The following is a 25,774-nucleotide window of genomic DNA, read 5'->3' on the forward strand; positions in this document are numbered from 1 at the left end:
GTCCCCAGGAGCTAGCTCTCTATAAAAGGGCTGAGCCTCTCAGCTCCTCTCACTGGGGGTGCGACGAGCAGGGGGGACCATGGATGTCATCAGCATCCAGCAGTTGGTAAGGACGAGGGGCAGAGGGCTGGGAGGCCAGGCGATTGCCTGGAAGCTTGCAGGGCGGCTCGGCAGAACGGGGCGGTCCAGCTAGTGGAGGGCAGGCAGCTTCTGTCCTATGGTCTAAGGATCAGGTTTTAGGAACAGAAACGTCGTGGTTTTCTGGTGTGGCAGCCCCGCTCTGAGTAGCAAGAGAGGGAAGCGATGGGAAGATGTTGAGTGACAGCAGACATGACAACCCTCGAGTTTAGTGAGTTTTGCCCTGGACTGTGATGGCAAAAGAGAAATTGGAAATGGTAGGTTACGTTGCAAGACATGAACGTAGCTGGGGTGTGGGTTTAGCTCAGTTGCTATGATAGCCATTGCTCTGGAAATGGTCCAGAGGGTCTGGCTGCTTTGTTTGGGGGGGAGGGGAGGGGGAAGGGTTCTCTCGAGTTCCCAGGCAGTGAGAGAAGTGGTGACACCAGTGACAGTTAGGGGTATGTGTTTTTTGTTTTTTTTTTTATTTCTAGGAGAGAGAGAGACAGCGTGAGCAGGGAAGGGTCAGAGAGAGAGGGAATCACAGACTCTGAAACAGGCTCCAGGCTCTGAGCTGGCAGTCAGCACAGAGCCTGATGCAGGGCTCGAACCCACGAACCGCGAGATCATGACCTAAGCGAAAGTCGGACGCTTAACCGACTAAGCCACCCAGGCGCCCCTCTTAGGGGTATGTGTTCTGGTGAGGCACGAGAGGCCCAGGACTCAGGGTGCCCAGCATGCCCCTCTGCAGGCCGGTGCCTCGGTGGGCCCAGCCCGGTGCAGCCTCTGCGGGGAAGTGGGTTGCAGGGCCTGAGGAAAGTTAGGTTCCAGCGTTTGCTTGAGAAAAGGATATAGTTAGTTCTGCATGGCTGGGAGCCCTCTCTGCCATCTCTCATCCCGTTTTCCCTCTCCCCCAGTATCCTTATTCCTCAGTGCTCCCCAGCTCCTGAACCCCCAGCGGCTGCGGGGGACAGGAACAGATCATGGTATGGTGGGTCCTGTCCCAGCAAAGTCCCAGTACCTGGTTTCCTCCTCAGCCTCGTGAGCTAGGTGCTGGTGTTACCCCATTCTAGTAATGAAGAAACAGAACTTCACAAGAGCCAAGACGTAAACCCAGGAGTTCACCATTTTACCCAGGAGGCATCTCCTGTGTCCCCCCGAGTTCAGGGTCAGGTGGCAGTACGGCGTGGTCTGGTAAGAACACCAGGAGGGAAGCTGAGGTGTCACATCTCCTGAGCATACCTGGACACGAGCCCAGCAGTATAAATAGATGTGGCGTCACGCGCCCGATCGCGTCCTGCTGACAGGACAGGGTAGGCGGCATTATCCTGGGCCCCAGGCAGCGCTACAGTAGGTGAGAGCCAACAGCCACGGGTGGCAGGGAGCATGCCAGCGGAGCGCCAGGGAACTCTGCGAAGGGTCAGACCACTGGACATCCACAACGCCGATCTCTGTAGGTCTGCCCTTACCAAGATCCCTGTGGTGTGTGCTGTGTTTTCTAAGGACTCCGTTTTCCTCATCCTGCTCCTACAGGTATGTGGAGAAAGAGATGAAAGGAAAGCGTTGGGATGTGGACATGGCATTGCTGGTCATGGAGGCGGGCCCAGAGCCTGGAGGCTGGGAGCCCAAGAGGCTGCGGCCCAGGAGCAGTGGAAACTCGAAGAAGAGAAGAAGAAGAAAGTAAGAGGTGCTGGCGGCCCAGCGGGCACCAACCCCAAGGCTCAGGAGTGAGGGCCTCAGGCAGCTGGGGTCCCTCTGGTGGGTGGGAGGCGTGAGGGTGAGCCCAGCCAGGAGCCTGCCCCTGAGGCTTCCGTGACCAAGGCTGACTGCTGGTGTGGTCTGGTCTTGTGCCTCAGCTTGAGAGATTGAACAACTCCAGACTGAATCTGGAGACCCTGGCTGACTTGAAAAACTTGGTTCAAAGACGAAGAGAAAAGCGACTGAAACGAAGAGTCCCCCCTAGGGCACCTGACCCCACGGTTAAGGTAAGTGAAGTCGGGGTGGGGGGCGAGCACACCAGGGGCTGGAGTCTGTGAGGGAGCGCTTCCTGTCCCCATAGGAGGGCTCGGGGACGAGCGGACGCTGCTAGCCACCAGCTCACCACCAGGGCCTGCCGAGCTGAATGAATATCCATTTTGGAGGCCGCACAGCCCCATACTTGTTTGCTGGGGGACCATACACAGGGTGGCTTGAACAGAAGGTTATTTTCCCAGTTCTGGAGGCTGAAGTCTGAGCTCCAAGTATCAGCAGGGTTGGGTTGTTTCCTTGTGAGGGCTGTGGGGGTGAGTCTATCCCTGCCAGTCTTCTAGCTCCCAGGGCTTCGTGGCTAGCTTCGGTGTTCCTTGGCTCGTGGGCGCATCACCCTGATCTCTGCCTGAGTTCACATGGCACTCTCCCTGCGTGCGTGCTGTGTCCACATGTCCCCTTTCATTAAGGACACCACTCATACTGGATTAGGCCCCATTTTAGTCCAGTGTGACTTCATCTTAACTGATTCTAGCTGCAGAGACCCTATTTCCAAATAAGGCCACATGATAAGGTCCTGGGGTTGGGACTTGGGAGGAGGGGGCGAAGGCAAACCATAATGGGCATAATGGACGGCTCGTCAGTCCCAATCTCTGGGGTTGGGGGGGCACGGTTAAGAATCTCTGATTTGGGGATACCTGGGTGGCTTAGTTAAGCAACCGACTATCGGTCTGGGCTCTGGTCACAATCTCAACAGTTCATGAGTTCGAGCCCTGCATCAGGCTTTGTGCTGGCAGTGCAGCAGAGCCTGCTTGGGATTCCCCCCCCCCNAAGAAAAAAAAGATTAAAAAACTACAAGCCACCAGCCAATATGCTAGTCTTTAGCCAGCTCTCTGGGGCCTGCTTGGCTACACTGGTGGAGTAGCAGAGCCCCAGAGGCCTGTGGTTTTGGGAAGTGATTTGGTCTCATCCTTCAACTTACCCAGCCGCAGCCCGAGGCCCAGCTGGAGTCTGTGGACCTGGAGACGTTCCTGAAGGCAGCTGCCGAGAACCAGGAGGCCCTGATTGACAAGTACCTGACAGACGGAGGGGACCCCAATGCCCACGACAAGGTAGTTGGAGTGGGGTAAATCAGACTGCAGCGTCAGCAGCTGCAGGGGTGCGGTCTTCAGGGTGTTTTAGTCCCAGCCTAGGAAACTGCACGCCATTTCTGTTTTATGAGGCACAAGCTACCTCCCGAGCCGGGAGAGGGGCCCCCTCTCGGCGTGATCAGGCAGCAGGCACATCTGTTCAAGGAACCTAGTACTGGGAATAGGATCCGGGGCAGGGCCTTGAGGGGGTGGCTGTGCTCCCTCTGCCTCATCTCCCGTCTCCACCCCCAGCTGCACCGCACGGCCTTGCACTGGGCCTGTCTGAAGGGTCACAGCCAGCTCGTGAACAAGCTGTTGGAGGCAGGTGCCACTGTGGACGCTCGCGACCTGGTGAGAACTGGGAAGGCCTATCTTCACGGTAGACGCCCTGCTTTGCACACAGCACGTCGGTGCGCTGATGCTTTCGCTTTGTAGCTGGACAGGACCCCCGTGTTCTGGGCCTGCCGTGGAGGACACCTGGACATCCTCAAAGAGCTGCTTAACCATGGAGCCCAGGTCAACGCCCGGGACAAGGTGAGGGGGCCCTGCTGTGGGGTGGTCTGCTAAAGAGCAGCAGGTGCGTTGAGTACACAAGCGCTCAGGCCGTTCCCGGAGAAGAGAAAGCACAGCCTTCTGGGGCCGCGATGAGGCCTCACCACTTGGGGTGGACACAGATTCTCATTCACTCCCTTAGATCTGGAGCACCCCCCTGCATGTGGCCGTGCGCACAAAACACTGTGACTGCCTGGAGCATCTCATCGCGTGTGGGGCCCACATTGATGCACAGGACAAGGTAAGGTGCTGGGGCTTTTGGACTTGGGCCAGCTCCACCCGGGTACAGTGACTGAGGGAGCCGGAGCTCAGGGACAGCACTTGCCAACGTGAACCTTCCAGAGAGGGAGAGGTTGGGAGGAGAACATCCCCTTTCTCAACAGGAAGGGGACACAGCTCTACACGAGGCTGTGCGGCATGGCCACTACAAAGCCATGAAGGTGCTGCTGCTCTACGGAGCCAAGCTGGGTGTGCAGAATGTGGTGAGTCTGAGCAGGGCTGCGGCGCTGGCCCCCGGGTCCAAGAATTAGGGGTGGGGCTCCCGAGGAGGAGAAAGGGTCTAATTCCGTATCCTTGTTCCCAGGCTTCAGTGACCCCGGTGCAGCTAGCACGAGACTGGCAGCGGGGCATCCGGGAAGCACTGCAGGCCCACGTTGGGCATCCCCGCACCCGGTACTAGTGACAGCAGACCTACGGTGTCACTTCACAGCCACCATTCCATCCCCTTCACCTCACGCCCTCCGTCGTCCACACCCCTCTGTGGGTCTCACCTCAGTCCTCATTCCTCTGTCCTGGGGCTGCTTCCTGAGGCCAGCAGGTGAATAAAGCAGGCGTCCCTGGCCCCCGAGGCAGGGAAGACTTGGTCCCTGCCAGAGCACAAGGCAGGAAGGGCTGATGCAGAGGACCACAGGGAAGCAGGGAACAAAGTGGGTCCAGATGAGGAACGGTGTAGGGAGAGTGGGAATCCAGGATGGAGCGAAAGTGGAAGTCCCAAACCTCGAGCTGCCCAGGGTTGGGGACTAGATGTCCTCGGTGTCCCCTGGTCCTCAGTCTGGGAGACTGTGCCCTTCCCTCCTGGGTGGGGATTCAGTACTTGGCTAGTAGCTGCCCTGAGGCAGGGGTTTCTCTGGGGACTCCATTCCTATCCGCAGCAACCCTGATAGCGTGTGGAGCGCTCTAGACAACTTTGGCCTTAGGGATTCTGGAGTTGGGTCTGGCCGTCTGGAGGGGATGCTCAATAGGTTTGAGGCCCCACCGCAGCAGAAGCCCAGCACCAACTGGTTGCCTCAGAAGCCCTAAGGCTGAGGAGCTAGAGCTGAGGTTTATTTTAGGGAAACTTTGTGCCTACTGCCTCAGGGCTCTGGTCAGCCTGCTGCTCTCTAGTTGGCCAGCTGGTGGCGCTTCTCGTAAGGGTGAAGTGCCTGGGAGCTGGGGATTGCTTGTGGCCCACCCAGCTTTTGGGGTGGTGGCCCGTAACCCTCCTTTGCCCCAGGCAACATCCCCCTGGCCCTAGAGCTTGAGCTCTTGCCCGCACCGTGCAGCTGCACCTGCTCTGCTTTCTCCCACTGCTGAGGCGGGACACCGAGGAGCTGGTGGCTCAGTCCTGGAGGGGAAGCAGAGGAGTGAAGAGCACACCTGCTGCTTTCCCTCCTCCGCGAAGTGGTGGCAGATTTAGGACCCAGTCTCCCACAAGCTCTCCTAAAGGCCCCTCCCTTTCACTCCCTTTTCCGTTCCATGGCGCAGACCCGTACTGCTGGCAGGACTGGGTCCTGAACTGGCAGACAGTGAATTGTAAGGAACTCTGTCCTAAATGGAGAACTACAAGCGGAGGGCCTGGCTTTAAGATGAAGGGCCAGCCTCCCTCATGTACATAAGGCACCTGGATTGGCGGTCTTCTCAGGCCAAGCATAAGGCTATTCTTAAGATATGAAAAAGTGACTAGAGCTCCCACTGTGGGGGCCGCACACCTTCCTTCTCACGGACAGCTCCTGCCCTGCGGTGTACTGTAAGGACAGTCTGCCCAGATGCCAGAGCCGTATTCAAGTCCATGAAGGAGACAACTCCCCATCTAGAAAATGGGGACCCTTACGTGACAGACAAAAACACCGTTTTATATGCATAAATATTTTTTGTTCATTAAAACTGGTTGACTATCCATCACAGCCTGCTTGTCTGTTCTGAGCTGGGAGGGGCCAGTTCATTAGGTGCAGGGCCTGGTCTTCCTCAACAACAAAGCTCAAGCCTGTTAACCATACTGGCCTGACAGCAAGATGGGCTCCCGAATGGGGAGTCCAGGCACTTCGACTCAAGTGCTCAAGGCCTCACTCACTCTCCGATGGACAAGTTCCAAGAGCACTGGTTCTCAGCCTTGGCTGCTTATCACAATCATGAGGGAAGGTTTTAAAAGTCCTGATGTCCAGGGGTTCCTAGGTGGCTCAGTCAGTTAAGCTTCTGACTCTTGATTTTGGCTCAGGTCATATTCCTGCTTAAGATCCTTTCCCTTTGCTCCTCCCTCCCCTTTTTCTCAAAAAAAAAAAAAAAAAAAATCCTGCCTTCCAAGCTAATTAAATCAAGTGTCACCACCATCATGCAGATAACATGCCTGGCTATACAGGAAATCCTTAAGGATCTAGGAGTTCAAGATCTCAGGATATAAAACAAACCTACAAGGCCTATTCTATGCATTAGCAATGACCTACATGGACATGAAAGTTAAAAAAACAGTATCACTTAAAATTGCCTTTAAAAACGAAACAGTACTTAGGTGTAAATCTAACAAAACATTTAAGGACTTTTATGTTGAAAACTGCAACACACTGATGAATGAAATTAAAGAGTTAAAATAAATGGAGACCTACCTTGTTCGTGGATTGGAAGATGAGACCTAGTAAAGATAGTTCGCCCCAAATTGATGTACAGGTTTAATGCAGCTCCTACCAAAAATCCCAGCAAGATTTTTTTTGTAGGTAAGATTATTTAGAACCTCATGGCAAAAACAGTTTTGAAAAATAAAGTGGGAGGAACTGGTCTACCTGACTTCAAGACTTCATATAAAGCTACGGTAATCACGACAGTGTATTAGTGGAGAGACACACACAGATCACTGAATGGAACAGAACAGACAATGCAGACATAGCTGATTTCTGACAAAGGTGCGGAAGAAATATAACAGAGGAAAGCCTTTTCAACAAATGGTGCCCAAGCAACTGGACACCTATAGGCTGGAAAAAAACAACCACCTTGGGCGTCTGGGTGGCTCAGTTGGTTAAGCGTCCAGCTTGATTTCAGCTCAGGTCATGATCTCACAGTTCATAAGATCAAGCCCTGCATCCGGCTTTGTGCTAACAGCAGAACCTGCTTGAGATTCTCTCCCTTCTCTCTCTGCCCCTCCCCTGCCCACATGTTCTTGCTCTGCCTCCCCCTCTCTCTCAAAATAAACATTAAAAATAAATACAACCTGGGGCACTTGGGTGGCTCAGTTGGTTGAGCGTCCCACTTCAGCTCAGGTCATGATCTCCTGATTTATGGGTTTGAGCCCCGCGTTGGGCCCTGTGCTGACAGCTCAGAGCCTGGAGCCTGTCTTTGGATTCTGTGTTTCCTTCTCTCTCTGACACTCCCCGGCTCAAGCTGTCTCCCTCTCTCTCAAAAAAAAACATTAAAAAAAAAAAAACAAACCTATAACCTAAATCTTGAACAAAAACTAACTCAAAATGGATCACAGACTTAAATGTAAAACAAAAAACTATGAAGATTGTGGAAAAATATAGAAGGGGCACCTGGGTGGCTCAACGAGTTAAGCATCCAACTTTGGCTCAGGTCATGATCTCACGGTTCCTGGGTTCAAGCTCACATTGGGCTCTGTGTTGACAGCCTGGAATCCGGAGCCTGCTTCAGATTCTATATCTCCCTCTCTCTCTGCCCTGCCCGTCCTCCACTTACACTCTCTCAAAAATAAACATTTGAAAAATTAAAAAAAAAAACAATCTTTGGGATCTAGGACTAGGTAAAGAATTAGACATGATACCAAACACACAATCCATTAAAGACAACGGTAAACTGGACTTCATCAAAATTAACTTTTGCTCTATAAAGAATCCTGTTTAGAAGATGAAAACATAAGGGACTGGGAGAAAATATTTGCAAACCAAAAATCCAACAAAAGCTTAGTATTTAGAATATATAAAGAACTCTCAAAACAACAGTAAAAGATCAAACCAATTAGAAATGGGCAAAAGATGGGCACCTGGGTGGCTCAATTGGTTAAACATCCAACTCTTGGTTTCAGTTCAGGGCCTGCTTGGGATATTTTCTCTCTCTCTGCCCCTCCCCTGCTCATGCTCTCAAAATAAATAAAATGGGCAAGGGGTACCTGGGTAGCCGTCAGTCAAGCGTTTGACTTCAGCTCAGGTCATGCTCTCACAGTTTGTGGGTTTGAGCCTTGCATCAGGCTCTGTCCTGACAGTTCAGAACCTGGAGCCTGCTTCACAATTTGTGTCACCCTCTCTCTGCCTCTCCCCCAGCTTGTACTTTCTCTCTCAAAAAATAAAACATTAGAAAAAAAATTTTAAGGCAAAAGAACAGGTATTTCACAAAAAAACCACATGAGAAGATATGCATCATCAGCCATTCTGTTAGTACAACTGGAAGCCATATCACTACATACCTACCTACTGCCTAAAAAAANAAAATGGTGACAATACCAAACTGGATCACTCACACATCAGCTGGTAGGAACATAAATTGTACAGCTACTCTAAAGACATGTAGCAGTTTGTTTAAAAAACTAACCAGAGGTGCCTGGGTGGCTCATTTGGTCAAGCCTCTGATGTAGGCTCAGGTCATGATCTCACAGTTCATGAGTTTGAGCCCCACACTTCAGGCTTTCTGATGGCAGTGCAGAGCCTGCTTCAGATCCTGTGTCCCCTTCTCTTTCTGCCCCTCCCATGCTCCCCCCCGCCGTGCTCTCTCAAAAATAAACATTAAAAAAAAAAAAAAGACTATGCAATGACCATACAACCTAAAAATTGCATTACTGGACATTTATCTCAGAAAACCAATGTTTACACAAAAGCTTGTAATGAATGTTCATAGCAGCTTTATTTGGAATAGCCAAAAACTGGAAACCACCCAGATGTCCTTCAACTGGACAACGAGTATATCAAGGAATACAACGCAGTAATCAAAAAGAATGAACTACTGACACACGCAACAACCTGGATGTATCTCTGGAGTATTATGCTGAGTGAAAAAAAGCTAATCCCAAATGGTTACATATTGTATGATCTCACTTACACAACATTCTTGAAATGACAAAATCTTAAGACTAGTGGTTGCCAGGGATGAGGGCTGGAGGCCGAGGGGGTGGGTGTGACTCTAACAGGGTGCCCGGAGGGAGATCCTCGTGGTGACGGGGTAGCTCTATCTAGGTCGCAGTGGCGGTTACACAAATCTACCTGTGGTGACAAAGAACTATACACCCACATTGTGCCAGTGTCAGCTTCTTGTTTTGATACTGTATTACAACTATGTAAGAAGTAACCATTAAGGAAAACTAGGTGAAGGGTACCTCTAAGCTTTGTAACTTCCTATGAATCTGTAATTGTTTCAAAATAAGAAGTTAGTTAAGGAGAAAAAAGTAAGCAATAATTCTAAATGCAACTTGGTATCCTGGATTGGATCCTGCAATAGAAAAAGGACATTATTGGAAAAACTGATATAATCCAAGTAAAGTCTGTAAATTTAGTTAACAGTTCTGTACCAATGTTAATTTGTTTTAGTTCTGAGAGATGTACCAAGGTTATGTAAGAATGTTAACATTAGGGGAAGCTGGATGAAGGGCATATGGAACTCTTCTGGGAGCCTAAAATTATTTCAGGGGTGCCTGGCTGGCTCAGTCAGTAGAGTATGCAACTCTTGATCTCAGGGTTGGGAGCTCAAGCCCCACATTGGGTATGGAGCTTATTTTAAAAACAAAGAAAAGATTTTAATTAAAACTATTTCAAAAAACTAAAATCCTGATACCCAGACCGATGAGGCTCCTTGGAAGGTGGGCCCCAGGTATCCCGTATTTTTAATTTGCTAGGTGATTCTAATGTGCAGCCAAAGTTAAGAACCATTGTTCTGGAGAAGAGATGATGTTGAAGTATTTGTTTCCCACCTGGGTTTGCTCTTAGACTTTCTGGAGAACAGTTTCTAAGTGAGCATGCCATTGTTCTTTGGCCTTCATTCCCACTGGTCCCAGATAAGGGACTCAAATTCCTTTGAGAAAAGCTCCAGAAATCCTCCTCCCTCCCTATCCAATCTGAGATCCTAGGTCTCTGTGATGCCCCAGTTTCTACACAGCTGAAGAACTGTGGAAGGTAAATGTGGGTAAACCAGAAGAAAATACAAATGCCTTCTTGTTCCCAATTCTCTAAAACCCTGTAGCTAAGAACAGCAAAAAAGCAGAGAGCTGAAACGTTTCAGAGATGTAAGATCACCTGATGTCATGTTTTTTTTTTTTCCCAAGAAAGGGCAGGAGGATCATCCCTTCCCTCCCTTGCTGTTCTCCCCGAAAATTACAGCCACACAGCCCTCCAGAGGCCTAGGAAGAAGGTACAAAAACAGGTCTGACAGTTGGTTACTCTCCCTGGAATCAGCAACTAACAAAGGATTAGGTGCAGCAGACCCCTTCCTCCCATGTGTGACCTCTTGTTAAAACACAGAAAAAAGACAATACTGTTAGTGGCAACTAAGCAAGACAGGCTGAGCCGCAGAAGGAGCAGGACTCCTCAGTGCCACTGGGGGGCCAGTCTTGCTTGCTCAGGGCTCTGAGCTGAGGGCTCAGAGAAGCAACCTCCACAGGAGGGAGCAGGACAGTGGGACATACTTGTGGGTCATCGTGCTTCTTCTAGGTTTGGCACACGGGACAGGCAGGGGCACGTGCTTAGAAACATGGCATTGTAAGGGAAGCCAAATACTTCACCATGGCCAAGGTCATAGATGTGAACCCCCAGCCAAAACTAGTGCTCTTGGTTTGCCCAAAAAGTGCTGCCGGCAGCAGAAAGTTGGCAAATTAAAAGCAAAGCGAGTACAGGTCACGGCCACATAAAGGCAGTAATCGTGTACTCACATCATGGCTTGGCCCAAAGAGGTATAAATACGCTGCACTGTCACAGGGAGAAGGCTGGGTCCTGGGGACCGGAGATGACAGTGTTCTTCCCATTCCCTTCAGAAGCAGGCCTGGAGGGCTGCGCCCCAGCTGATCCCCATTTCCTAAAGGAGAGCAGGACCTCCTGAAGGTTCCTGGCACCGAGGTCTGGTTCTGAGGACAGCCCAGGACCGACATCTATAAGGGCCATCTAAAACGTGGCCTGGAAGGGATGGGGACAGGCTGACGGGAAGCTATTCCTCGGTTCTCTCCAGTTCCCCATGTGCTTGTCCACTGCCCACACCTGGGGCTGCCTGGCAAGCAGTTAAACCCCTGGGTTCCGCCCAGGGCTCTCCTCCGCTGGGAGGCCGGGTCTGCTGTGGTTGGGCCCTAGAGGAGAGAGGGAAAGGAGAATCAGTATCAAAGCCAGTCAAGGGAGCAGGCCCTATCAGAACCCGGTGTTAAAATCATCTTTAGGACAGAAAGGGGCGGGTAAGAGAGAGAGGCCTCAGGACACCTCAGTATCAAGGCAGAGCAGGGAGTGAGGAGTTAGGAAAACGGTCAGGATAACTCCACATCGCAAGAGAAAACCAGTGGGAGGAGGGGCTGCATCACGGAGAGGCAGGAAAGCAGGGCAGGGGGTTTCTGCTCACAGAAGGCCAAGGCCATACATGCCGGACAAGAGGAGGCCACCCTGGACAATAAAACACCTGCGCTGGAAGGACGCTTTAGTTTCCAGTGCCCACTGGGTACTTCAGGACCCCTCCTGTCTTCCAGAAAAATGAGAAGTGGCAACAAGGGACAGGAAGGGCCCACTCACCACCCCCACCCCCCAAGAGAAACACCTGCCAGTCAGGGGTGGGGGTGGGAGTGGTTTCCAGGGCTCCTCCCAGCAGCTAGAGGGCTGGGGAGAGAAAGCAAAGTGAAAGGGAAGATATTTACCTTGGGTGTTTTCTGAAAACAAAAAATGCTCACTAGTCCACAGTCAATTATCAACTGCAGTTTCCAAATGTGCCAAAGAGGGAAAGGTCTACGGGGAAGGCTAGAGAGAGCAGAGGGGAGAGAGACAAGAGGAGACCAGCTATGCAGCTGTGCCAGCAGGGCCTCGCGGCTTGGGCAGCACCGCGGGCACAGACGCGCCAGGCGGGGCGGGGGAGGGGGGGCAGACAGCTGCGTGCAAACCCGCTGCCCGAGCCTCAGAACCAGAAGGAGCAGGAAGTGCAGCGTCTGGAGCGGGCTCACCCTCGGAAATCAGCCCTGTGAGTGGTCGTTGTGCGGTAGTTACTCCGAGTTTGAAATGGCAGGCCAGGGGTCAGGAACCTTTCTATAAAGGGCCAGTATTTTTAGGGTTTGCAGGTCATATGGTCCCCGTGGCAACAATTCAAGTCAGATGCTGTAGCTAAAGGCAGCCATATACAATCCATAAACCAACAGGTGGGGTCCTATAGGACTTTATTTACAAGAACCGGCAGCTGGCCAGTTTGCTAACCCCTGCCGTAGGCAGTTAAAAATAATTGTGCCTTCCAAGCATCTCAGTAAAGGCATTTGTCTGCCAGGGAATCTAGTGCCAAAGTCAATCAGGGGATGGTTCTGACCTGCACTATTTAAGCGATGGCCCCAGCGACAACTCCATGTACGTAGCGACACCAAGCTCTCCCGGGCAGCAGAGTGCCGCCCACCAGATAGACCGCAGCAAGAACTTCGCCAGCCAGGGCAGGGAGCACAAGCACAGCAGGCAAGTCCCACTAGGGACAAACGTCAGGCCGCACTCAAGGGAAAAGCAACATCACGGCAACGGAACAGGGTATGCTAATTCGTTACACAGAGGAAAGTGACCACAGAGCCACTGTGAGTTACAGGTTTCCCTGCTTTCTGAAAACAAAGTGTTCCTATGGAACCTTCTGTAAGCCAGAATGGCAGAGAGAGAAGAAACAATCACCGTTCCATAAAGCAAAAGTCCTCTTTGCATTTCTTTCAGTTAGTGAAAACAGGCACGAACGTCGATCTTTCGTAAAAGCAAAAAGCAGTACCAAGTGAACTTTCGGGGGATACCCATAGTTCCTTACAGGACTGTCCGGTGAACAGCTGCAGCCAAAAAAGACTTAAAGAACTGTGTGTGCGATGAAAGAGGGCATGGAGGTAAAACCATCGTTCCTACACTTAGGCCTACACCTTGAATACAACACGTGCAGTCTGAGGGGCAGATGGAGCCAGAGACAGTTCACATTGAGAAAACCAAAACCAACGCTCACATTTTGAAACAACAACATACTGCCTTTCGAGACCCAAGTCTACTGTGATGGTGTGAACCTCTATACAAGTGGCATCTCACAAAAGAACATTACAGTGGGAAAACACAGACCTGTGACTGGCCCTAAAAGGCAGACCACCTCTCAGTGCACATTCACAGAGAAAAGGCTCAAACGCCTGGATCCAGGGTTTGAACAGCACACCTCAAGCTGGGGCCCCCTTTTACCAACGCAGAGATGAAGCGTTCAGGGGCTGGGCCGCCAACGTGGCCCAGGGTGGGGCTTTGCACCTACACATCACCTCTCAAAGTACCTATCATAAAAACATATTCATGTTCTCAAGTGTGGGTTTAAGTAACCAGAGCTATTTTCTATGAGACGCCACAGCCCAGAGGCCAAGGGCAGGCACAAGCTCCAAACCAGAGTGCTTAGGTCTCTCTCTGCTTCTGACTCTTCATCTGTAAAATGCACCTAACTACTATCACCTCTGAAAATGGCTGGGAAGTTTTCTTAGAGGAGTTAGGATGAGGAAAACGCCTAGCACAGTGCCAGGCAGAGTAAGTGTTCAAATGAGCTCAGTGTCCCCCACTGCCTGGGGCAGCCAGTGGCCTCTTTGGAAGCCCCGCCCACTCCTCCAGAACCACCCTGCCCTGGAGTGTATCTCTAACCCCAACTCAGAAGCTCAATCAGGAAGAGTACATTCTTGAATCACAAGGCTAAGTTCCCTGACTTTTAACCACCCCTACCCAAAGCCCTCTCTCCATAGGTTCCTTTTTATTTTCCCTCCTTTCGCTCCTGAAGGCATGGTTTGCCATCCCCCAACCCATCCCACGCTGCAAAGTCTATTTCTTCCAACGTGACGCTCCTACTCAAAGTGGAACCCCGGATGCAAAGGGCATGCCTTAAATGTTAGCTTGACCTGACCAATGTCAAAGCAAGTGCCCTTCTCAGTTTCTGGGATGGTGTCCATCAGCCACCTTCTGAGCCAGGCCCACAGGTGACCTAGATCTTCAATTTCCAGGCGGGATCTAACCCTAATCCTAAATGACCACGAGTCTCTGAGCTTGATCTTATTCCCACTTAGCAACTATTCTCTAATTAAGTTACTCCATCCTACTGGGCCCTCCAGAGAAGATGCTAACTTAATATACTTTCAACACCAGCTGGGCTACAGCGCAATGTCGTCTGAGTGAAAAGAAAAATAGGAGAGGATGGGCAAAAAAGGGGACAGGGAAAGAAGAATGCAAGGCAGAGTGAGGGCAAAGAGAATGAGTGTGTGTGCGTGAGCAGCAAGGACAGCACAGGACATGCGCTCCCTCTGGGCTGGCACACCATGGGACGTGGCAATGAGGGGCTCACCTGCCACTGCAGCTGTCTTGTCACCGAGGAGCTTGGTCCGGCTGCCTGGGACGACCTGGAGGTCCACGCTCTCCGGGGACTGTGGCAGGTTCTGGGCTCGAGTAGCCAGGAGTGCATTGAGGTACTGCAGCCGCGTGACCTGGCAGATAGGAAGCATGACCAGCCAGGTGCGACTCGTGAAGCCAGACGGAGAAAGTGAGGTATGAAAGATCACACCTCTCCCTCCTGCCCACAAGCACCAGAACCAGTCGAGAGAGTCACACTCAGCAGGGCCAAGAAAACTGAAGAGACTGAAGCTACCTAAGGGCAGAGGAAGCAATCAAGCAGTGCTTTTAAGATCTCAAAAGGAAACTGGGCGCACAGTCCCGGCGACAGGACTAGACTGCCAGCAGTCAGACGGGCCTCCAGGAAGAGCCAAGGCCATCTGTCCTTCAGAGCAAGTACAAGGCCTTGCTCTGTGAAGTCTCAGGTTGACTTAACTAGAATCTACTCTTAATCCATACAAATTTGTGACCAGCTGGTTTAGCCTCGAGAACACAAAGCTGGTTAAAAGCCAGTACCATTGAGCAGCCAGTCACCTTAATGAACTGTAGGTCGGAGAGGGCCCGCACGGTGTAGTCAGGACAGTATGCAGAGAAGCGGCCACTATCGGCTGGCTCAGGCTGCAGGTCGTGGCGGATGGACTGGAGCGAGGACACTGGGGACTGGTGAACTATTAGAAGGAACAAACAGTGACATCTCTGGTGGGGACAACTGCAGTCTCCAACATCCACCGCACAGATAACTAGAACATAGAGAAGGATGGCAAGCACGCCTCCTCCTGGGAAAGGCCGGCAGGGGAAGGAGCAACAAAGATGAGCCCCAAAGAAATGCTGCCCATTCCCGCTATGCAGCACAGAGAGGAGAAAAGCCAGCCCGTCCCAAAGAGGAATGTCTGACGGGACGGGGCAACTGGGTGGTTCAGTCCGTTAAGTTTCCGACCCTTGATTTCGGCTCACATCGTGATCTCACGGCTCGTGAGACTGAGCCCCAAGTTGGACTCTGAGCTGACAGCACCGAGCCTGCTTGGGATTCTCTCTCTCCCTCTGCCTCTCCCCCGCTTGCTTGCTTGCTTGCTTGCTTGCTTGCTTGCAAGCATGTGCGCATGTGCACTCTCAAAATAAAGAAACATTAAGACACACACACAAAGAGGAATGCCTGGAGGAAGGGGAGGCCAGAACCCTGGGCCCTGGAGAGCCCCAGCAAGCAGCCGGGCAGGTCAGGCTCTGCCCAGCCCAGCCACCAAACCCAGCCTTCCGCTCCCAGGGCTGTGGCTTACCTGAGGACGGTGCTGTCAGGGCAGACACTCCATAGTAGGTGAAGGCCCCATTCTCGAACTTCAGGCCCTCTTTCCCGATCTCCACCTCAACCCTGCCCTGGGAAGTGGAAGGAAAGGGAGGAAGGAGGGGCAGGGAAAGAAATAGATGTGGACAGATTATCTTTCCTGCCAGAAGAGAGCACAAGGAGAAAGTAGCAGCCCCAATTATTCAGGGGGTGTGTATGTGGATGATCCTCCCTCTTCTCAGACCCTTCCCTAGTTTCTGAGCAAGTGGGAGGCCCCAGTCTGGGCTCCCAGTTACCTGCAGGATGAGAATGAAATAATCCACCGGCTGGCTGCGCTGGTACAGGTAATGGTGTGCAGCCAGACGGTTGCTCTCGTCAAACCTCACTTCCTGGTTGACGCTGGGATGCTTCAGCAGGTGCAGCAGGACCTTCTCGGAGATTCGCAGGGGGCTGAATACATCCACCTCTGCCCCGTGGTGGAAAAAAGGGACAGTGTCCACCAGGCCCAGAGTGGCCTGCACAGCCACACCCGACTCCTGCTGCCCCACATGAGGCAAGTCACCTCCCCAACACAAGAGGACTGGGCAGGCACACACCCACCCTCTAAGGCTCCCCGCTGTGTCTCGCCAGACGTGGCACCGGCCTGGCCCCAGCTCTCAGCCACCTGGCAGACAGAAGCTGCCCCTCAGGTGTCCTGAGATGCTGACAGGGCTACAGAGAGAAGCATAGAAGTTCCGGATACTGTCCTTACTGGGAATGAGGGGGCACTTGGTGTCTGCCTGGAGGTCTCTGGACCCACTGGACAGGGAGCAAGAGAGCAAAGACAAGGCCCACCCTACACCCTCACCTCGGGACAGGAAGCGCTGGGTGGCCAAGAGCAGCTGGGGCGAGATTTTCACTTTGTATTCATCGTCAGACACTTTGAACAAGGAGAATTCCTCTTTCCGCCTGAGAGGGGCACTCAGAGAAGCAGGCTTCTTCCTCACCGTGGCATCTCCTACAATGGCAAGAAGGCCTGCTGAGCCATCAGTAACCCTCCAATCAACATGACCAAACCAAGGCATGTTGCCAAGGCCTGGGGATCTTGGGGGTGAAAGGGGGCAGCGCCCATATTCCAGCTATATCCCAAGGGAGTAAGGAAAGCAACTGCTCCTGTCCTCAGAGTTGGGAGATAATACTGGTATGACAACAAGGCCGCTTATAAAAATAATAGGCATTCTTGGTCATTAAGAGACCCCTCACCAGAAAGCACGTGTTTACAGATAACTAGTGCTAAACAGCAGCAGCTGACCTGATGTCTGCATACCCCGAGGCACCAAACTTCTGTATCTGAGGGACAGAAGCGTGGGCTAAGCGATTCACCTGATAACAAACGGGGTGGGGGGGTTCAGTGTCCCAAGTGTGCACGTGAGACCTCAGCCATTGAGCACAGGTTCTGCGTCTACCCTGCAGACCTCAGCCATCATCCTAAGAGGCAGACACCTCTAAGCCAGGCCCCAGGATCTTCTGTTCTGGAAAGACCCTCTCAGCAGTAAAGAATGGGATACTTGGAGGAGATGCTTCTGTAATGTACAAAAGAACAGGAGAAAGCCAAAGGGCCAAGGCAAACAGGAGATTGGGAAACGCCCAGAAAGGGCAGAGCCCCCTCCATGTGGGAGAAACCAAACAACGCGGCTGAGGCCCTAACAGGAGGGGCTACCGTGGCTCCACAGTCACGCGCAGGTGTGGGGCCTCCTGCAAGGGGGCAACAGTGACCTGAGGCAGGGATAAGGGGAGTGGGGCCTGGCTAGGTGACAGCTCTGACTGGAGATCCAGCCTCGTTTTCAGCAACATGGAGACTTCTTGTCCTCTGACGCGCACAACACGCCTCAGCAGGCTCGAAAGCGGAGATGCTACGCTGCCAGGAGTCAAGACTCACGGTAATCCTCAGACTCGTCCAGGATCTCAGACTTGATGATCTCCTCAATGACGTCCTCCAGGGTGACCAGGCCCAGCACCTCGTAGAAGGGGTCCCCTTCACCCTCGTTGTTCNCAGAGGGACAGAGGTTGATGTTTTCCCTCCAAGGTGCCAGGCACGAGATGGGACTCACTTTACATCCAAGGAACCTAGATCTCAGGCAGTAAGTTCACCCACACAAGGCCACCCAGGTGGTGGCAGAGCGGAGTTGGCCTCTGGTCTTAATGAACGTGATGTAGACAAGGACGCATCAGACTAGGACAGACGCAGTAGGGCTGCACACACGAGGACACCAACTCCAGAAGCACAGCCTCCCCTGGGACAATCTAAACGGCCAAGCGGAGAGGGGCCACCCAGTGACTCTCCTGGGGACGTTTTCCTAATTCTGAAAGCTGTCCTTCATCTCCAGAAGCCAAGGTCTATGAAAGTTATCCAGGTAGAGGATGGTAAATGGTAGTCAGCCAGTCAGAGCCCCAGCTGTGTGGGAGGAAGAGCAGCCACCCGGAACCTTTCACCCTCCTCTTCTTCAGGTTAGCTTCCTGTTTGTTTCTTTGATAAAGAAATGTAATCTTGAAAAAAAGCCTAAGTCTCAGAGTTGGGGGGAATACTGAGAAAACTTCAAGAATCTACTCTGCTTTTTATTTACAAAGCTTTATACCTGTCCAAAAGAAAAACAATGAAAGCTATACAGGTAATTTAAAATTTCTGAGTAGTCACATTAAACACACATACGCACACACACACACACAAACAGATGAAACTGACAACACAGTATCATTAACTAAATATAGTCAAAATATCATTTCATTATTTAATCAATATAAAAATATTAAAACAGGGATGCCAGGCTGGCTCAGTCGGTGGAGCATGTGCCTCTTGAGCTCTGGGTTGTGAGTTTGAACCCCATGTTGGATGTAGAGATTACTTAAAAATAAAATCTTAAAAAAATATTTAAAAAATTAATTAAAAATGTTTTAAAAATCATGGGCACCTGGGTGGCTCAGTCAGTTAAGCGTTTGACTCTCAATTTCAGCTTCGGTCATTATCTCACAGTTCATGGGATCGAGCCCCACACTGGGCTCTGCACTAACAGTGCAGACCTGCTTGGGATTCTCTCTTCCCCCCTCTCTCTGCCCCTCCCATGCTTGCTCACTCTCTCAAATAAACTTAAAAATTTTTTTAAATAAAAATTTTTTAAAAATGAAACATATTTTCCTTATTTGTACGGTCTTTGAAGTCTGGTGTGTGTTAGGCACATCTCAGTTCAGACCAGCTCAGTTCAGACAAGCTTTTAAGAACCACATGTGCGTAGCGGCTGCAGACGGGGTTGTGCAGGGCTAGGATACAGAACTAAGACAAACTCACCTCAGTCTTTGTTACTAATGAAAAAAGCCTAGGGTAAAAGCTAGCCTGGATCCACATATGGGAGTATTTGCTTCAAGAATCTTTTGGTAAAGAAAAAAGTCAAGTTTACTTCTCTGTGTGAATAATAACCTTACATACCTTGGGTTTAATTACAGTGTAGTGAATGGAGTTCAGAAACACACTCTCTGGAACTCTGTCTGGCACGCTCTGCCTCATTCTTTCAGCATTCATGCCCCACCCCCAGTGTCAGGTGCAGGGAGAGCTCTGCTCCAACTTTAGATTGAACAAAAATGTCCTGTCAACCAAAAGCTATTATTATTAGACCACTGGCCAGATGATCAAGAAAGGAATGAGGCTCTAAAAGAGAAAACACTTAACTATTTCATTAAATCTAAGATGTCCTCAATTATGAGATACATCCTGAGTGCAGAGAAGCTGAAACAAAAAAATGTGTGCCTAAGACGTGAAGGATTGTGACATTTCGTGCTTCCTGCATGCTGGCCACTAAGTGCTTTATTCAGTTATTAACTTAGAAATCCTTCAACAACTCTATGAGGGAACAGGACATTATTCCCATTTACAGTTTGCAGAGAAAACTGAGACCAAGAGAAGGTTCAGTGACTCACTCAAGTGCAAAACCTGGATTTGATGGGCACCTGGGTGGCTCAGTTGGTTAAGCACCTGACTTCAGCTCAGGTCATGATCTCACAGTTCTTGAGTTCGAACCCCACATCAGGCTCTCTGCTGTAAGCGCAGAGCCTGCTTTGGATCCTCTGTTCCCCTCTCTCTCTCTCTCTCTCTGCCCCTCCCCTGCTTATGCATGTGTGGACTCTCTCTCTCTCACACATAAACATCAAAACAAAACAAAAAGGGGATTTGAATCCAGGCAATTGGCTCCTGAATCTGTTCTCTTAACCACCACACTCAACTGACTTTCACTGAAGAGAGCAAAAATACCCCAAATCTTAGGAAACCCTCCCCTCTTGGTGAGTTATACATGGCCAAGGTACTCTCCAGCACAGGGGTCCTTCTAAAGAAAAGAAGGTATCGTTATCCAGGATGCTCTAACATCCTCAGACAAAAATTAAAGGCAGATATGACTACTCCACCTCCCCCTCTTCCAGGAGGAAAAGGCCAGGGGTTGCCTAGAACTACCTGCTCATTCCTGCTGAGACAGAAGCATTGAATGAGGAACACAGCACTTCTAGATGCTTCCCACCACTGGGTATCTGTGCGGGGAATGGCTCACATCGGCAGACAGACATCATTTCTACCAGGGCCAAGGCAAGGCCCTTGTAGGACAGGCCTTATGGGGAAAGACCAAAGCTCAACAGACAACTTTGGTCAGATTCTGGGAACCAGAGCCCAGGTTCTAGACGACCATGAGAGAGAGAGAGAGAAATCATTTCAGCACCATTCTTTCAGAATGCCAGTCGCTTTGGCAGGTTACCCTTAGAATGGACTAACTGCTCCTTGCTTTCAAGCTTTTTTTTAATTAATTTTTTAAATGTTTATTTATTTTTGAGAAAGAGAGAGGCAAGGGAGGGACAGAGAGAGCAGGACACACAGAATCTGAAGCAGGCTCTAGGGTCTGAGCTGTCAGCACAGAGCCTGACATGGGCTCAAACTGATGAACAAAGAGATCATGACCTGAGCTGAAAGCAGATGCTTAACAAATGAGCCACCCAGGTGCCCCCAAGCTTTTTTCTTTTTTGAGAGAGAGAAGGAGAGAGAGGGAGAGAGAGAGAAAATATGAACATGCCATGTGTGAATGGAGGGAGGGGCAGAGGGAGAGAGAGAATCTTAAGCTCCATGCTGAGCATGGAGCCTGATACAGGGATGGATCCCACAACCCTGGGATCATGACCTGAGTCGAAATCAAGAGTTGGATGCTTAACCAACCAAGCCACCCAGGCACCCCACTTTCAAACTTCTGTAAAACAGGCACAAGTTTCTCAGTGACTTGCCACTCAATATCAAACAGACGAAAGCAGAGCCCTCCAAAGATCCCCTAACACGATGGCCATGTAATTTATCCCCAGACAGAATGTCTGAGGGGCCCAGAAGGCAACCATGAAAAAGCAGTAGGGGTACACACAGAACAGGTGCTGGAGGGATTAAAGTTTACTTCTCATCTGATAGGATAAAACCACCCTGAAAATACAGAGGCCCCTGGCTGGCTGTCTAGAAACACTAACACAGGCGCCAGGATGGGTTCCTACAGGCTCTCCCCAAGAAAGTTCTATGCAGCCATAGACAAGGGGCAGACAACATATCTTCCCAACATCAACCAGAAAGCCCTGCCAAAGCTCTATGGAGTTTTAATTTTAGTTAGCAAGCTCAAATGTACTCAGTTACATGGATGCTAGAGGACTCTTCCATAATGCCTAATTTCTAGGATATTTGCAAAACCACAGTTGGAGCTTAAATTCCTTTGCCTTAATTTATTTTTGAATATTTATTTATTTTTGAGAGTGAGAGAGAGACAGAAAGAGACAGAGCACAAGCAGGGGAGGGGCAAAGAGAGAGGAAGGCACAGAATCTGAAGCAGGCTCCAGTCTCTGAGCTGTCAGCACAGAGTCCAACACGCGGCTCGAACCCACAGACCGTGATATCATGACCTGAGCTGAACCGACTGAGACACCACCTTCCTTCATTTTTAAAGCAACTGTGAGAACATGTCCTAGGAGAAAAGTGCCAGGATAACATTCCTCACAGCAGCTCTGACCCTTTACAGAATCGTAGGGATCCTCTTGGCTTCTGACAATGAATCAGAACTCAGTTCATTTAATTTTTTTTTTTAATTTTTTTTTATTTATTCCTAGGAGAGAGAGAGACAGCGTGAGCAGGGGAGGGGCAGAGAGAGAGGGAGTCACAGACTCGGAAACAGGCTCCAGGCTCTGAGCTGGCAGTCAGCACAGAGCCCGACGCGGGGCTCGAACCCACGAACGGCGAGATCATGACCTAAGCGAAAGTCGGACGCTTAACCGACTAAGCCACCCAGGCGCCCCAGAACTCAGTTCATTTAAAGTAGAGACTCAGGGGGCGCCTGGGTGGCTCAGTCGGCTAAGCGTCCAACTTCAGCTCAGGTCATGATCTCACAGTTTGTCGGTTTGAGCCCCGTGTTGGGCCCTGTGCTGACAGCTAGCTCAGAGCCTGGAGCCTGCTTCCAATTCTGTGTCTCCCTATCTCTGACCCTCCCCTGCTCACGCTGCCCCTCTCTCTCCGAAATAAAGAAAACATTTAAAAAATTTAAAAAAAGATAAAGTAGAGACTCGGAAAAGCTCACACATCCTAATTCCTCCTTTGGTTGAATGTCCTTGAATATTTTCACTGGGGAGGTTGATAAAGATGACCTGAGTAAAAGTTAAAAAAAAAAAAAAAAAAATACATGTTATTTAACACAGCTCCAAAGCATTCACTCTTCCTGGTAATGTTTGCACAAAATAATCAGTGTCATCTCAAGCCTGCACACTAACTAAGCAGCACCTTGCCAGAGAAGATGCCTCTACCAGACTATAAAGTTCCAAAACAGACAGTGCTCTGAAGGAATGAAAAGAACAGGGCCTGGAATGGTAGCTGCCAAGATGCCAAGGACTCCAGCTTCAAGAAATTCAGAGGGCACCACCTCACACAATTGGCAGAGAGATGGGAAAGGAATCGATTTCTAAAACCTCAGGTGCCATAAAGGCTGCAATATGCTCTTTGTTCATAGGCAGAATGAAGGAAGGGGTAAGGCTACAAAGGACTTTAATGACGAAAAATAGATATCCGCCAAAGGACTGCACTGCAAAGAGAAGCCTCCACAATGTCAGAGGAAAGACAGTCAATCTGCCCCGAGAATGCCCCCCACTTGCCACAGGAGGAGGAAGGCAAGGATGACTGAACAGCTCCCCATTCGAACTTCAGGTTCCCCAGAGCTGCTCCAAGGCCATCACCCGTGAACAGGAGCAGCCTGGACTATGGGCCTTCTCTCCCTACCGGCTCCTTCCGATCAACCTTTAAACCCAAAGGCACCTAACTCACCCATCTTAAAACCAAAGAGCAGCCTCTAACCTCCCCTGCCAGTCCTCTCCCAACCACTGCTCTCTGGCTTCCTCTTTGTAGCCATACCTCATGTAAGGTCCATCTACTTCAACTGTCACGTTCCATCACCCCACACCGCAGCACCAAATCTGTTCTCGCAAAGGTCAAGGGTACCCTGGTTGCTAGATCCAAATGACAGGACGCTGGCCTCTCCTGAATCATCCCCCTTTCCTTGGTAAGTGGTCTCTTCCCTTAGCTTCTAGGACCTTCTGAACCTCTGGCTCTCCTCAGCAGCCTCTCCTCTGCTACCCTCCATCCCTTATATGCTGTCTCCTCAGGCCTCCTGCACCATTCCTGCGGCCTGACTGAGGGACCACTGCCATACCAACAACCAGATCTTTATCTCCTGCTTAGGTCTTTACCTCGTATTTTTCATCAACTGGTACAGCCTGCCCCTTGGGACACTGCATAAACAAATCCCAAAATTCCAGTGTCCAGAACAAATTCGTCTGTGCCCCCCGCAACACCACGATGATCCCCCTTCCTGTAAGTGCTCTGCTTCAGGGAAGGGCACCACCACCCCCAACCCTCACCCTCAGCTCCTCCCTCTCACTCCACAGCTCCTCAGAGAACCAGAAAGCCCTCAATTCCACCTCTGAACACCCTCTTGGACCTCCTCTCCAGGCCCACTGCGCACCCTTGCTCAGCCTACCACCGTTTCTTAGCTGGACCCCCTCATTGGTCTCCACACCAGTCAGTTCTCTGCTCAAAGTCAGTGCCCTAGAGGTCAACTCCAGCCTTCCCCAGGGTCTCAAGCTGGGGGGTGGCAGGGGCAGAATGGAACCCTCCTCTGTGGACTCCAGGGCCTACAGTGCTGGCCACCAGGCCACAAGAAGTTCCACTGCCAGGGAGACTACAGTGGCTCAGAGAGACAGTACTTAACCACTAGCAGGTCTGGCCCCTACCCAGGGCTCCCCTCCCCCAGAGAGGGGCTGCATAGCCACTTTCTAGGGAAACAGCCAGAGGCACCCAAGAGATTCTCTAGCAGAGCAGTCAGAGCTGCCAAGCAAAGTCTCCCACCCAATCTTCAGGTACAATAATGACAGTAACTGCCCAACTATTCAACACCCAAGCCATGACTAATTATTCAACACCCAGGCGGTCTGGGGCCAGGGCACTTCACAGCTGACAAGCAGATGAGGGGGCTCCGCTCTCTTCCCTGCCTCACATTATGCAGCCTTTAGGCTCAACCCCATCCACAGTCCTGGGTGTCTCCCATGCTCATCCTGCGGCAGTTCAGGTGTGAGACGCATGGCTGGCGGGCAGAAAGCAGCCAAGCTCTGGGGAACACACCCAAGCCTGATGATGGGGAGAACTGGAGAGGAACCCACGCCTTCACATTTGGGAGAGTGAGTCTAGGTTTTTACTAGCAACCTTAGAGTTGCTCAGACAAGCCAGGTGAAAAGAGAGGGTCAAAATGTGGAGTTAAGGGAGACCCTGAGAGACCTTACTCAGCATGAGAAAAGGGAGAGTTAAAACAAACAAAAACAAGACAGAGAAAGGGGAGACTAAATCAGCATCCATAAAGTGGCTTCCGGTGAAATCAAAGTGGCCGTTTCTTTCACATCTGCAGGAAATTAGGAATCATTCCTTGTTATCAGCAAAGCAACAGCTCGTCAGTGGTTTTAACAATGATCCTGGAGACATCACAGTCCCAGCTAATTTGATATTATGTGTGCCAATTAACAGCATCCAGGTAACTCGAGACTCCACTCTCCGCTACATTCTTTTAGTTTCTATTTAAGAATTTAGACCTGTTACAAAGCCAAAGCCCACAAAAATGACCCTGACAAAAAAAAGCTGGTGGGTTAGAACCAGGTGGATATAGGTCCCCAAACTAGGTCTACCAGGAAAGGGGGGGATTTTGCGGTCTATAGCGCTTGGAACGACAGCCTTTAAATAATAGTTCAAAAGGTCACTGACAGCTGCAAGGGCATCATCTAAAAGGGCACCCGGAGGCCCCACTGCCCTCCATGAAGATGGGACCCTTTCCTCGAGGCTTTCATAAACCTCCACTTTTTCCCCGGCAGAGGCATTCGTGCCCCCTCCCGGATATCCCTACGTTACCTCGTTTGAACTCCTCTAGGACGGCGTCCAGCTTGGTGTCGTTGAAGACGAAATGGAGTGGATGGTTGTAAAAGCGGGTGATGGTGCTGAGCGGCGTGCAGTCTTCGGGGTCCACGAAGGCCAAGTCCTTGAGGTAGAGCATGTCCACGATGTTGGAGCGCTCCTCCTCGTACACCGGGATGCGCGTGTGGCCGCTCTGCATGATGCTGGCCAGGACGCCGAAGTCCAGCACGGCGCTGGCGTCCAGCATGAAGCAGTCCTCGAGCGGCGTGAGCACGTCCTCCACGGTCCGACAGCGCAGCACGCCTTTGCTGAGATCGCTGTAGGGGTCGCCGCCTCCGCGCGCCAGCTCCAGCACGCGCTCGCGCAGCCTCCCGGGCCGCGCCGCCAGCTCCAGCAACTGGCCCACGGGCAGCGCCACCGGCAGGGTCAGCAGCACGGCCAGGCGGCTGAGGAGCAGCGCGCGCGGCGCCAG

The 25,774-nt window shown here is 51.1% G+C and overlaps 2 protein-coding genes across 2 annotated transcripts in view; one reads left to right on the plus strand and one right to left on the minus strand.

The window, feature by feature from the left end:
* The first annotated feature begins 792 nt into the window (after positions 1 to 792).
* ANKRD23 (ankyrin repeat domain 23) lies at positions 793 to 5,919 on the plus strand. The gene is made up of 8 exons (XM_077749383.1): positions 793 to 1,797; positions 1,974 to 2,102; positions 3,069 to 3,194; positions 3,465 to 3,563; positions 3,648 to 3,746; positions 3,907 to 4,005; positions 4,148 to 4,246; positions 4,348 to 5,919. Exons 1-8 carry the CDS (start codon positions 1,504 to 1,506, stop codon positions 4,441 to 4,443), a joined length of 1,041 nt encoding a protein of 346 aa, XP_077605509.1. The 5' UTR covers positions 793 to 1,503; the 3' UTR covers positions 4,444 to 5,919.
* A 2,917-nt stretch (positions 5,920 to 8,836) lies between these two features.
* The window catches only part of CNNM3 (cyclin and CBS domain divalent metal cation transport mediator 3), a 22,066-nt gene continuing 5,128 nt past the window's right edge, over positions 8,837 to 25,774 (minus strand). Inside the window, exons 3-11 of the mRNA XM_077749193.1 lie at positions 25,300 to 25,772; positions 21,794 to 21,797; positions 17,743 to 17,882; positions 16,672 to 16,821; positions 16,121 to 16,290; positions 15,820 to 15,916; positions 15,080 to 15,213; positions 14,502 to 14,640; positions 8,837 to 11,283 (exon numbers count right to left, since the gene is read on the minus strand). Of these exons, the coding sequence (XP_077605319.1) occupies positions 11,219 to 11,283; positions 14,502 to 14,640; positions 15,080 to 15,213; positions 15,820 to 15,916; positions 16,121 to 16,290; positions 16,672 to 16,821; positions 17,743 to 17,882; positions 21,794 to 21,797; positions 25,300 to 25,772 (1,372 nt within the window). The 3' untranslated portion in view covers positions 8,837 to 11,218. The remainder of the gene's footprint in view (positions 11,284 to 14,501; positions 14,641 to 15,079; positions 15,214 to 15,819; positions 15,917 to 16,120; positions 16,291 to 16,671; positions 16,822 to 17,742; positions 17,883 to 21,793; positions 21,798 to 25,299; positions 25,773 to 25,774) is intronic.

Source organism: Crocuta crocuta, unplaced genomic scaffold (genome assembly GCF_008692635.1).
Source record: "Crocuta crocuta isolate KB4526 unplaced genomic scaffold, BGI_CrCroc_1.0 scaffold118, whole genome shotgun sequence".
NCBI classification, from domain to species: Eukaryota; Metazoa; Chordata; class Mammalia; order Carnivora; family Hyaenidae; genus Crocuta; species Crocuta crocuta.